This window comes from Juglans microcarpa x Juglans regia, chromosome 4D (assembly GCF_004785595.1).
Source record: "Juglans microcarpa x Juglans regia isolate MS1-56 chromosome 4D, Jm3101_v1.0, whole genome shotgun sequence".
In the NCBI taxonomy this organism is placed as follows: Eukaryota; Viridiplantae; Streptophyta; class Magnoliopsida; order Fagales; family Juglandaceae; genus Juglans; species Juglans microcarpa x Juglans regia.
The window spans coordinates 951,152-964,622 of NC_054600.1; the positions used below are offsets into that span (position 1 = coordinate 951,152).

At 39.6% G+C, this 13,471-nt stretch overlaps 1 protein-coding gene and 1 pseudogene across 3 annotated transcripts; both read left to right on the forward strand.

The window, feature by feature from the left end:
* On the forward strand, positions 1 to 5,565 carry LOC121261467 (cysteine synthase-like). Of its 3 annotated transcripts, none has more exons than XM_041163869.1 (11): positions 1 to 101; positions 792 to 848; positions 944 to 1,053; positions 1,151 to 1,208; positions 1,702 to 1,965; positions 2,043 to 2,180; positions 2,273 to 2,324; positions 3,032 to 3,111; positions 4,343 to 4,402; positions 4,557 to 4,637; positions 5,282 to 5,565. In XM_041163869.1, the coding sequence occupies exons 2-11, from the start codon at positions 810 to 812 to the stop codon at positions 5,369 to 5,371; spliced, it is 972 nt and encodes a 323-aa protein (XP_041019803.1). In that variant the 5' UTR covers positions 1 to 101; positions 792 to 809; the 3' UTR covers positions 5,372 to 5,565. The 3 variants fall into 3 exon arrangements, with proteins under 3 accessions (XP_041019803.1, XP_041019804.1, XP_041019805.1); XM_041163870.1 differs by having other exon boundaries at positions 7 to 101; positions 4,557 to 4,641; XM_041163871.1 differs by lacking the exon at positions 1,702 to 1,965 and having other exon boundaries at positions 7 to 101.
* Positions 5,566 to 7,097: 1,532 nt separating this feature from the next.
* On the forward strand, positions 7,098 to 13,471 carry LOC121261472 (annotated as a pseudogene).

Genomic DNA, 13,471 nt, shown 5'->3' on the forward strand with positions numbered 1-13,471 from the left:
TGCATTTTTGGCCGGCAGCTGAAGTTCTTATACGAAGAAATTTTGAGCACTCATAAATTTCACAGCTGTGGCTGTCTTTTCTGCACAGATTGGTTTTTTAAGTATGAGATAAAGGCCTTCTCTCGCTTAATTATTCATTGGACTGTTTCCATTAGTGCATTCGTGCTTGAAATTTCTCAGCTATTTACTTTTACCTTTTTTCGCTCTGCTTATCGTTGGTTGTTGAGATTGAGGCATAATTTTGGGGGTTTGTGATTCTTTTTCAAAATTCTGTGGTACTGGGCTGCTTATTTGGCTGGCGTTTGAAGTTCTTATACGAAGAAATTTTGAGCACTCACAAATTTCCCACCTGTGGCTGTCTTTTCTGTACAGATTGGTTTTTAAGTATGAGCTAAAGGCCTTCTCTCGTTTGATTATTCATGGACTGTTTCCATTAGTGCATTCGTGCTTGAAATTTCTCAGCTATTTACTTTTATCTTTTTCTCATTCCTCTTTTTCCCTTTAAGCATGCATTCTACTGAAAATATCTTGGGAATTACATAGTTTTGTGCTCTGATTGATTTGTATGGCATTGTGTGTGTGCGCGTGTGTGTATTCTTTCTTAGTTCTTGTTATTTCAAGTCTACTTGTCAAGAACAAGAGATTAGTTCTTCTGTGAATCTCGAAATGCAAGATTATATCTAAATGCAAATCCAACTGTGCTCTTAATATTTTCTCCAGCTTTCTGAGCAGCAACTTTTGTCTCCAGAGTCTTCTTTCACTCTTTCACAAATTTCTTTCTCGGTGTGCAGTTTTACTGAAAAAAAAATATGGAAGAGAAGTGCGAGATCAAGAAAGATGTTACTGAAGTATAATGTTTTAATTATAACTACTGCTTTTCCTTTTTCATGATGCTTTTGGTCATTTTTGGATTTTGCCGATGTTTTTTTTCCGGCTCGTGTAGTTGATAGGCAATACTCCAATGGTATATCTCAACCGTATTGTGGATGGCTGTTTAGCACGTATTGCTGCCAAGCTTGAGATGATGGAGCCCTGCTCAAGTGTTAAAGACAGGCATTTAATCTTTTCACTTATCCTTTTCATTTTGTTGGTATTGATCATATTTTTCTGTAATTTATTCTAATATATAGAATTGATTATTGACGAGCAGGATTGCATATAGTATGATTAAAGATGCAGAGGATAAGGGTCTAATTACAAAAGGGAAGGTTAATGTCCCATGACTACCTATTTATTTTACTGTTGGTCACATAAATTATGCACCTTTTTACTTATAAAAAAAAAAAAAAAATTATGCACCTTTCAACTTTGCCTTTCTGGATGTTATAAGAATTAGACTCCTGTGTTGCCTACCCTCAACACTGCCCTTAGATGGTGGCTGTTTGGTTTTTGACAGTTACACAAGTTCTGTTAGGCATCTGACATAGTCACAATATATGCTGATATTAACCTCATTATTAGTTCATGCTAGACTTACTTATGAAAAAAAAAAAAGTTCACGCTTGACTCAGAGAGCTCAGGGATTTCGTTCACAATCAGTGATGCTCACATCATTATGTTTTCCAATATATCTTTTTCTGTTATCGATAGGTATATCATGTTTGATTACGAAATTGATATCAGTAATAAGTAATCAAATTATGTAACACTGAAATACCACATTTTCCATTGATTCTGGATCTATTTCCATGATGGGAAAAGACTGTCCTCATTGAGCCTACCAGCGGTAACACTGGCATTGGGTTGGCATTCATTGCAGCGATCAAGGGTTACAAACTTATCCTTACCATGCCAGCTTCAATGAGTATTGAGAGAAGAATTGTGCCCCTAGCTTTTGGATCTGAGTTGTATATTACAGACCCTGCTAAGGGACTCAGCGGGAATCTTGGGAAGGCTATTGAGCTGCTTGGTGAAATACCCAATAGTTATATGCTTCAGCAATTTGAAAATGCTGCCAACCCAAAGGTATTCTTTGCATCAAATATCTTGGAATATGGCATGATTGACACAGTTAACAAATCTTTTTGTTATTCTTCATTTAGATCCATTACGAAACTACGGGCCCAGAGATATGGAGAAATTCAGGAGGCAAAGTTGACACCCTGGTTGCAGGGATAGGGACTGGTGGAACGGCAACTGGTGCAGGAAACTTTCTCAAGGAGAAAAACCCAAAGATCAAGGTTGACTTGTGTGTGTGAGTTTGTGTTTGAAAGAGAAAACACACCTGCTATTATTGTAAGCTAACTTTATGTTTTCTCTTGCTTATGTTTAGGTATATGGGGTTGAACCAGTTGAAAGTGCTGTGTTGAGTGGAGGACAGCCTGGTCAGTTTGTATTCTGTGCATTCCCTGTATTCCTTATTTTCTTGCTACTGTTGTTTCTTGTCTATTAGTGTAAAATATATATATATATATATATATATATATATAGCATAGTAGCAGTCCATTGGCACATGGAAGATGTGCCAGATTTCTGAGATTCACTGGTACAAATTCCACTTCGTATTAATATAACAGGAGAGAGTGTGGTCAAAAGTATTTTTAAAAGCTAAACCTAAATTATATGTATTTTTGGATGGCTGAGGATCAGGGTGTCGGTAGCACATATTGCAGAAATCAGTTCAGAATAGTGTGATTTTGGGAATTTAATAAGTGTACCTGTTTTTCTGAGAGCCAGCACCACCAAGCTCAATCATGGATAAGACTATTAAGTCATGCTTCCAGTGAGCACTTCAATCACAAATTCTCGTAAACTCAAAATTTGTCCAATTTTTGAAACCAGAATGAAGATTTTCCATTTATAGTTATATTAATATCAGTTTTTATTTTGAGATTTCTTTTATTGGGTTAGAAGTTGTGCATTTATGAGTAGTCAAATCTCTTGTAGAACCTGGCTGCCATTAATTTGTTCATTAGTTGCAGCTTCATATCTGGAATTTAGTAATGCTATATAACTTATTTGGTTTGGATTTATTCTCAAATGACAGTTCTCTAACTATAGTCTATGTTCTGCATACATGTTCGTGTTAAAGGCATGCATTTGATCCAAGGAATCGGTGCTGGTATTATCCCTACTGTTCTGGATGTCAATGTGCTCGATGAAGTTATTCAAGTGAGTCTGGAAACCATTTTATTAGCATCCAATTTGATTTGGCGTGTAATATGATGTTCTTGGTGCTTTAGGGCATGTTTGGGAAATGAGATGAGATCAGAATTCTATGAATAATAGTGAAATGATTTGTGAATAGTAGTGAAATGATTTGTGATTGTAGTGAAATGGTTTGAGTTAAGATGTTTTATTGGATTTTGGGAAATGCGAGAGAAAAAGTTGAATAAAAATATTATAAAGTTAAAAAATTGTTTGAATATAATTTTTTACTATAATTTTTGTTTTGAAATTACTTGTATTGTTTTTTGTGTTTTGTTTGGAAGTTTGTGAAATTTGTAATGATTAGATAAGATTAGATGAAAAAGTTGAAGATTTGAAATTGAAAAATATTTTGTGTTTGAGTGATGTTTGGGAAGGAAATTATTAGAATTTTAAGATAAGCTGAGAACATCTTATCTCATCTAACTTCCCAGCACAGTCAGAACCTATAATTTGTAGGAAATGCAAGTACAATGGTCTAATCCATTCATCTCCTTACGGTTACTGTCAATAAATAATGTAATCATTAGGGGTGAGTGGATTTTGATATGAAAGGCAAGAGGAACAGACTACATAAAAAGGATGATGATGAGTTAATCTAAGAGTGTTTTTTAGTATTTCCCAGTCTTAAGAGGATTGCCTGTTTCCAAGTTTATTCCATTTTAATCCCATGCATTAAAAAGATCATTTAACTAGTGCTTTTGAAGAGGCATATCATTTGGGTGTGAATCAGCTCTATGAAGCTTGCCTTGCATCTCCAATTTCTTTATAATATTAAGCGGTCTAATGTAAGGTACACACTTGATTCTTTTTGGCTGCTTTCTGAAGTCTATTCCACGAAAGAGCAAATTGAGATTTGTATTTTATTCAGGTCCAAAAAATGTTTATCTGCCAATCTTGAAATTATCAAAAATAGAAAAACATCTGGAAGACCTTGTTTATATTTGTTATTCTGTCTCTATTAAACAATACCTTTTTTTTTTTTTCTTTTTTCTTTTTTTTATTAAGTGTCTCTGTTAAACAAGACTTGGACAGGATATATCAGATAACTGATATTTCCATCCAAACAAAATAGCAGAGACCTGCATTATTACAGTCTTAGAAGATTCAAAAGCGAAACATTGCAAGTTCTTGTCAGCTACAAATGCAGAGGTGAATCTCCTATCTGACTCCTGATATTTGGGTGACTTTTCAGGTATCAAGTGAGGAAGCTATTGAAACTGCTAAGCTGCTTGCGTTGAAAGAAGGCTTGCTGGTATGGTAATTAATAATGATCAGCTTTAATGGTTCTCTAAGAATTTATTACAGTCCAATTTTGTTAACAAGTACTATTGTGAGTCCTTTTGTTGCAGTTATCTTATGAGCATCCCCGCTTCTGTGCTGAACGTGGGGGAATTGTTTTTTGGCAGGTGGGGATTTCATCTGGTGCGGCGGCAGCTGCTGCAATAAAGTTGGCAAAGAGGCCAGAAAATGCTGGAAAGCTTATTGTTGTAGGTCTAATTTCCTTCTTCAAATTGCTATACAATTACAATCCCTTCCGATCTTCGTTCTCCATATTATGATAGTGTGTCTATATTGATTTAGAGCTTGAAGGGGGTGTACTTTCAATTGAGGCTTTCAAATGACTCCAGTCCAATCTGAAGTAATAACATAATGTTTTAAAAAAGGAATTAAAAAAAGAATTCACAACAATTTGGTAATTGCATTGTCCTATTACTTCGATGTCATTCCTAGTAGGATCAATATCTGAGACGCCAACCTGGATCATACTTAATTCATGCCTATGGTTGTGTATGTGCATGGTGTTCTGGTCACTACCTCAGTTTGGACCCTAGGAAAAGGCTATATGTTTTTTTTTGTAGGTAAAATAAAATTTTATTGAAAAGAAAAAGGCATAACCCAGGTACACAGTAGTTATACAATGAGAACACCTAATTACAAGAAAGATCTATAAATGGGGAAAAGGCTATATGTTTTGTGTCTGTCAGGACTAAAACTGATCCATTTTTCGCATTCGGGTCATTTATGCTTTGCTGTTGCTATGCCTAGACTGAGATTTTTGAGTGTGCTTAGATGGCTTAGAACTTTTCCTGTCTGCATATACTGATCTGAGTCTATTTTGTTTGCAATGCAGGTGGTTTTTCCTAGCTGCGGAGAGCGTTATCTGTCTTCCCCGCTCTTTGACTCCATCAGGCGTGAGGTAGAAAACATGACTTATGACTGAGGTGTTACTGATACCATGTCCACTGCACTCTCTAGATACCTGAAATAATATATAATCGATTAGTATGAGAAATATTGTAGCTTTTATCTTTTGATGTGGTGCATGAAGGGGTATACTTTGTTGCATTTACGTTGTAACTTTGGAATCAATTATTTTGAATATTCAATGTCCTAATGAGCGATGGCTCGTTTCCATTGCTGGTCTCGGCCATCAATATGAAACGTTCAAGAAGGATGGAACTCAAGTCTCCAAACTCTTAACTGTCTGTCACCCCCAATAAATTACAGAGGTAGACAATCTACTAAGAATTGCACCTGTTCCTCGTTTCCCTGTCTGTAACAATGGAACACTTTGTCTCACAACATCCATCTATGTGTTCCATTTATTTAAATCTGACTCTTAAAATTATGTCACATCACTTTATTTCATATTATTTATTTAAATCTGACTGCTAAATTTATGATTTCAATAAGGTATTATGGTAATTGTGGCTTGCATTAAACCTGTGTATTTGGTTTGACAAACCCTCGCTTGAAGGGTAATTTCAATGTTTCGATAGTTTTGGTGTGGTAGGACCTTAAAAAAGTGATTACATAAAAAAAAAAAAAAAAAAAAAATTGATAATTGTCAAGGAGAATTTTATTACTGGGGAAAAATAAATAAATAAATAAATTTTGAAAGGGGAAAGAAAAGTGGAGAGATCTGCTATAACATACTTCACTTTGGATTTATAGGAAGGAGTTTGACATTAATGCTGAATCAATTATGAAAATATATAGAAAGGACCGTTGTAATATCAAACTTTCTGGGAAAATAGTATAATATCAAACTATTTTAATTAGATTTTGCCTCCCACCAAACACTAACCTTTGGTTCCTCCACAAATATCAAGTATAATTATATGCATAAATAACTTATAAGGTGTGAGTGATAAGGGTGGGTGGTGGTATATCTCATATGAAAGATAAGGGTAGATGGTACAAGTTTTAAATAGACAAATTTCACGCAAGTGATTTGTAAAAAAAATATATCTAATAAAAGAACAATTTTATTTTTTATACTTTTTATGGTGGGATTAACTTTTTTACAAAAAAAAAAAAAAAAACTTGTCTATTGACTCTATTTGATTTGTACAAATTATTATTCATTATCAAAATTACTCATACTTTTGTATTTCTATATAGTTAATATTATAATTTTTTTTATATATAAACGGAAGTGGAGGGTTTTGAACCCAATTTTTTTATTTAAAAAATTGGATCATATGCCATAAAGCTATCGGGTTCTTAGCTTATAATAGAGTTAGTCTACGTACATTCCTCAAATGAGGACTGTTCATACATATCCATATAATTATGTTTAAAAAAATTTTAAAATTATAATAATATATTTTTTAAAAGAAATATTGTATTTGCAGTACCCATTTCCTCACTTAAACAAAACGAATCGTTTCGTTTATGCGAAGGAATTAAGTCGTTGGCTTTGCTACGTAAGGGAGAAATTATGTTCGCGTGGGATCACCAGCAGGCTACGTTACGGCTCTCTTCAACCCTAACCAGTAACCACCATGGGTCTCTGAATCCCACGTCGCCGTTGCCACTTCGCGTTGCCCAATCGCAGTCACCCACTTCGATTCTTTTCGTCACTTTTTAATTCCAGAACCTTAATGGCATTTCCAGTCAATCGATTCAAACTGTGATTTGAATGCTTTCCCTTCCAACACTCATCTGCATGCTTTCCCTTCCAACACCGCCCAATCCCATCCCACCATGTAACAAGCTGCCGACGTTGGGGTGACCAGGAGGAACGAGCGGCGGTAGCTTGGCGAAACATGGAAGAAGAGACCGAAGGGGCTAGGGTTCGCGTGACTGGGGAACTGAAGTGTTGAAGTTAATCTGAAGTGTTCGTGTGTGCTTGCGTCTGAAGTGAAGTAAAGTGAAGTGCTTGAATGGGGGACGTGGGCTGGGCCCAACGGTGTGGGCTTAAGAGAGTGTAACCGGGCCAAGTCTGCAGGAGTCATTTTATTTTCATCTAGTTATTTTCTTTTGTTAATTATTGTCAACTGGGCTACTTCAAAGATTGGTTGTTATTTTGTTCTGCTACGGCCCATGGCCTTATTATCACTGTAGGGTTCCTGCTATGTAAGGCGCCGTCATGTGCCAATGGGACTATGCAAAATCTGAGTAAAAGTTTAGTATTTTTCTTTATCTATTCTTCTCTCTACTTGCCCTGAAAAGAACCCTTCTGGGAACTTTTTCCCAGTAGTAATTTCCAGAGTGCTACAAGTGGTATCCAGAGACACCGGTCTTGTGCAGAAGATAGCCTCATGGCTGAAGGGACTAGACTAAATCAGTTACAAGATGGGCTCAATGCCCTCAAAAAATCCTCCGAAAATCAGTATCAAGAGCTAAAAAAGTCCACAGATTCAAGAATGTCCCATTTAGATACAGAAATGGCAACGTTAAAGAAGCAAAATGAAACTATATTGCAGCAACTAGCTGTCATTTCAGCAGGGATGAAAACAGGAAATCCCAGCCCGCCTTATGAAGAGTCTTCCTCGGGTATTCCAGGTGGAAATGATCAGGAAAATTTGCAGTTACAACAGCAGCAACAACAACAACAGCAGCAGTTTCAACAGCAACAACAGTTTCAACAACACCATTTTCATCAACAACAACAGTTTCCACACCAGCAGCAGTTTCATCAGCAGCAGCAAGGTGAAGTCCAGGCACGCACAGTGAAGTTGGATTTCCCTGTATTCAATGGAGATAACCCATCAGGTTGGATCTATAAAGTTAACCAGTTTTTTCAATACCATAACACATTCCCACAAAGCCGTGTGAAACTAGCTTCCTTTCATTTGGAAGGAAGAGCATTGGTTTGGTTCCAAGATCTGGAACAAAGTGTGCAAATCCAAGATTGGGATATGTTCACTAGAGCTCTACTTGTTAGGTTTGGACCTAATGCCTATGATGATCCTATGGAAGCCTTGATAAGGTTAAAGCAAACAAACACAGTTGAGGATTACCAAGCAAACTTTGAAACCTTGTCAAATAGGTTGAGGGGTATATCTGATGCGTGTAAGTTAAGCTGTTTTTTAAGTGGACTAAGGGATGAAATCAGGTTACCTGTAAGAATGTTTAGCCCCACCAACCTAATAACAGCCTACAGCCTAGCCAAGATACAAGAGGAGAACCTGAGCCTAGCCAAAAGAAATTCCAAAACCATTTTACACTATTCTGCTGAGCCTAATATAATAAGGAACCCCAACCATCATGTGTCCCACCAATCTGAAAATACCAAGCCAAGCCAAAAACAAGCCTTAACCATACACAAAATCAACCAAAACCAAATGAAAGAGAGAAGGGAAAAGGGGTTGTGTTATTATTGTGATGCCAAGTGGGTCCCTGGGCATAAGTGCCAAAATCCCAAACTGTTTTTGCTGGAGGAAGTGTTGCCTAACAATGAGAGTAGTGTGGTGATTGAGGAAATAGAAGGAGACACCGGAGAAGAAATTCCACCAACCTCAGACACTTGTCCCACCCAAAAGAATCCAGAAATATCATTCCATGCAATAACAGGTTCACTTAACCCAAAAACAATGAGAGTGAAAGGGAGGATTGGGAAGCAATGGATCACCATCTTAATTGACACGGGGTCTACTCACAATTTTTTAGATCCCGCCATATTAAGAAAAACCAACCTACCCTTGGATGAGAAGGAGAGGGTTAGAGTGAAGGTTGCAAATGGTGAGCTAGTCCCTAGTGCTGGGAAATGCAGTAAGGTGGAGGTCCTTATTCAAGGAACTATCTTTGAGATGGAAGTTCATGTCATTGTACTGGCAGGTTGTGATATGGTGTTGGGAATTAAATGGCTGCGGGAGTTGGGGAAAATCATGTGGGACTTTGATAAATTGTCAATGCAGTTTAGTTATAAAGGCAAAAACATACATATGCAAGGGTTAACAGCTGCCAGGATGATTGAGGAAGGGTCTCTATACATGCAAAATAAATTAGAGACGAGAGGGGTTATTTTACAGCTCATAGAAGGAGCAGTTTCCCATGATTCTCAAGCTGTAACGGAGATCCCAGCAGTTGTTATGCAGTTATTGGGGCAGTTTGGTGATGTGTTTTCAGAACCAAAAGGACTCCCACCCCCCCGAACCCATGACCACTCCATAAACCTATTACCCAACACCAAACCCATCTCTATGAGACCTTACCGTTACCCTTATTACCAAAAAGATGAAATTGAGAAAATAGTCCAAGAATTGTTGGCTACGGGAGTGATTCAACCTAGCCAAAGTCCCTACTCTTCTCCCGTGTTGTTGGTAAGAAAGGCGGATGGAACATGGCGGCTATGTGTTGATTATAGGGGGCTGAACAGTGTGACCATCAAAGATAAATTTCCTATTCCCGTGGTTGAAGAGCTAATGGATGAACTACATGGGTCAACTATATTCTCTAAGCTGGACTTGAGGTCCGGCTATCATCAAATACGGGTTAAGCCAAATGACATACCCAAAACTGCGTTTAGAACTCATGAGGGACACTATGAGTTCCTAGTGATGCCGTTTGGGCTCACTAACGCCCCCTCAACTTTCCAAAGTCTCATGAACGAGGTATTTCGACCCTTTCTAAGGAAGTTTATACTTGTGTTTTTTGATGATATTTTGGTGTACAGCAAAACAGAAGGGGAGCACACTCAGCATTTATTGCTCACCTTAGAGACTCTAAGGCAGCACAAGTTATTTGCAAAACAGTCCAAGTGCCGGTTTGGGTGTGAAGAGGTGGCTTACCTAGGCCATTTAATTTCAGCAAGGGGGGTACAAGCAGATCCGGAGAAGCTGAATGCTATGGTGGAGTGGCCACTACCTAAGACCCTTAAGGCCTTGAGAGGATTTTTGGGCTTGACGGGTTATTACCGTAGATTTATAAAAGGCTATGGGGAAATTGCAGCGCCACTTACCCGGTTGTTAAAAAAAGAGGGTTTTCATTGGAATGAGGAGGCAAAGATTGCATTTGAAAGGCTGAAGGGGGCTGTAACTCAACCACCAGTTTTGGCTCTCCCGGACTTCTCCATACCATTCATAATTGAGTGTGATGCTTCAGGGACAGCAATAGGAGCAGTGTTAATGCAGCATGGAAGACCTATAGCATTTTTCAGCAAGGCTCTCAAGGGCAACTCCCTCTCATTGTCTACCTATGAGAAGGAGTTATTTGCTTTGGTATCAGCAGTATTAAAGTGGAGGCCTTATTTGTTGGGGCGGACCTTTGTGGTTAAAACGGACCAACAAAGTCTCAAACATTTGCTTGATCAGAAGATTGGAACCCCTATGCAGCAAAAGTGGATCACGAAATTACTTGGCTACGATTTCGTGGTGGAGTATAAAAGAGGGTCTGAGAATAGGGTGGCTGATGCCCTATCCCGTAAAGACCAGGAACCTGAAGAGACACTTATGCTGATCACATTTCCTAATGTGGAATGGGTGGAGGACTTGAAGAAGGCCTACGAGGTGGATGTGCACTTACAAGATGTGTTGAAGAGCTGTTCAGAAGGTAAGTTAAGCTCTAACTATACCTTGAGGGATGGGTTATTGCTGTACAAGAATAGATTATGCATTCCTCAACATGAGGAATTTAAAAATAAGTTGATGGAGCTGTCCCATTCCAGTCCATGGGGGGACACTCGGGTTATGATAAGTCTATTCATCGGATGAGGAGGGATTTCTACTGGACAGGAATGAAAAAAGATTTAAAAAAATTTATTAGGGCTTGTGATATTTGTCAAAGGGTTAAGGTAGATAACACCCTCCCAAGTGGCTTGCTGCAACCATTACCCATACCATCTCAACCATGGACTCACATCACTATGGATTTCATTGATGGCCTTCCCATGTCACAAGGGTATGACTGTCTATGGGTTGTAGTGGATCGATTGACTAAGTATAGTTACTTTGTGCCCTTAAAACACCCCTACACAGCCAAGATAGTGGCTGGCTTATTCCTAAAAAATATCCTCAAGCTACATGGATTACCCTGCTCCATAGTTTTTGACAGAGACCCAACATTTACAAGCCAATTTTGGCAGGAGTTATTTTTCTTACAGGGGGTTCAAATGTCTATGAGCACTGCCTATCACCCGCAAACCGACGGACAGACAGAAGCTGTCAACAAAACTGTCGAGAATTACCTACGATGTTTCACAGGAGATAGGCCTAAGGACTGGGCAGTGTGGATTTCACTTGCAGAGTGGTGGTACAATTCCACTCAACACGCATCCACGAGGATCTCACCCTTTGAGGCCCTCTATGGTTACCCCCCACCCCGTTGGCTGGACTACATCTCGGGAACCGCCCGTGTACACTCAGTGGACATCACTCTACGTAGCAGAGACCAGATATCAAAAATACTTAAGCAAAATTTACAGCAAGCCCAAAATCGCATGAAAAAGTATTCTGATTTGAAGAGAAAAGAGCAACAATTTGAAGAAGGTGACTGGGTATACCTGCGCCTACAATCGTATCGCCAAACCACGGTAGCTCACAGGCGCAACCTCAAGCTTGCACCACGGTTCTTTGGTCCATTCCAGGTGCTGCAACGTGTTGGGGAGGTAGCGTACAAACTGGATCTGCCTCCATCATCCAAAATCCATCACACTTTTCATGTATCCCAACTAAAGAAAAAAATTGGAGTTAAGGTTTCGGCCATACTGTCACTACCGCCTGTAGATGAGCAAGGGGTTCTTCGGCCTGAACCCGAGGAAGTCCTCAGCCGTCGCATGGTCAAAGCGGGGAACAAGGCAAGGACTGAGTTGCTCGTTCGCTGGCACGGGCAAGAAGCAGCGGACGCCACTTGGGAGGGCTACTCGCGACTAAAGGAACTTTTTCCCCACCTTGTGGGCAAGGTGTTCTAATGGGGGGAGGAGTGTAACAAGCTGCCGACGTTGGGGTGACCAGGAGGAACGAGCGGCGGTAGCTTGGCGAAACATGGAAGAAGAGACCGAAGGGGCTAGGGTTCGCGTGACTGGGGAACTGAAGTGTTGAAGTTAATCTGAAGTGTTCGTGTGTGCGTGCGTCTGAAGTGAAGTAAAGTGAAGTGCTTGAATGGGGGACGTGGGCTGGGCCCAACGGTGTGGGCTTAAGAGAGTGTAACCGGGCCAAGTCTGCAGGAGTCATTTTATTTTCATCTAGTTATTTTCTTTTGTTAATTATTGTCAACTGGGCTACTTCAAAGATTGGTTGTTATTTTGTTCTGCTACGGCCCATGGCCTTATTATCACTGTAGGGTTCCTGCTATGTAAGGCGCCGTCATGTGCCAATGGGACTATGCAAAATCTGAGTAAAAGTTTAGTATTTTTCTTTATCTATTCTTCTCTCTACTTGCCCTGAAAAGAACCCTTCTGGAAACTTTTTCTCAATAGTAATTTCCAGAGTGCTACACACCATCACTCCACTCTACTCATCTCTCCCTGCTTTCCCGCGCCATGATCCTCCCACACAACCTTATTTCTCCCTACTTTATTCCCCATAAACTTTCCACCACGACCCAATCATTTCTTTCCTTATTTCCTCCAAAACCCACTCCCATTACTCATCGTCCTCGGACTCTTGGACTCTATCTCATGGCAATCCCGGAGAGTGCTACGGACCCCCAAACCCACCAAGTGGAGGAGAAGCATGTCTACTCGGTGTGGGCGGTGCCGCCGCCGACGTTGCAGCTAGGCTCAAGAAGCTGGTGGAGGACCTCCGGTCCGAGTTCGGTGGGCCACAGTTCAAGCCCCACATCACCATCTTCGGAGCCATCAGTTTGACGCCGGACGATGCGCTTTGCAGGTTCAGGTCAGCGTGCGATGGCCTCAAGGCCTACACTGCCACCGTTGATCGCGTGGCCACGGGGACCTTCTTCTATCAGTCTCTGGAAACTCAAGGTCTTGTTCACATATGGATTGGTTTTGTTTTTGAATTTGTGAAAGGTCTGGATTAGTTTCTAGAAAGAAAACAAGGGAAACTTTCGCCTTTTTTTGTTGTTTTCGCTTGGCTTTTGGCGGATGAGAAGCCTAGCTCTGCTATATGTGTTTTCTGTTTTTCTTTTCTTCTAG

Excerpts from the sequence above, each read along its gene's own strand:
- LOC121261467 (XM_041163869.1), top strand. The coding sequence starts at position 810 with ATGGAAGAGAAGTGCGAGATCAAGAAAGATGTTACTGAA. Across the intron at positions 1,966-2,042 it reads AAAATGCTGCCAACCCAAAG|ATCCATTACGAAACTACGGG; the intron begins GTATTCTTTGCA and ends TTCTTCATTTAG. Across the intron at positions 4,403-4,556 it reads CGTTGAAAGAAGGCTTGCTG|GTGGGGATTTCATCTGGTGC; the intron begins GTATGGTAATTA and ends GTTTTTTGGCAG.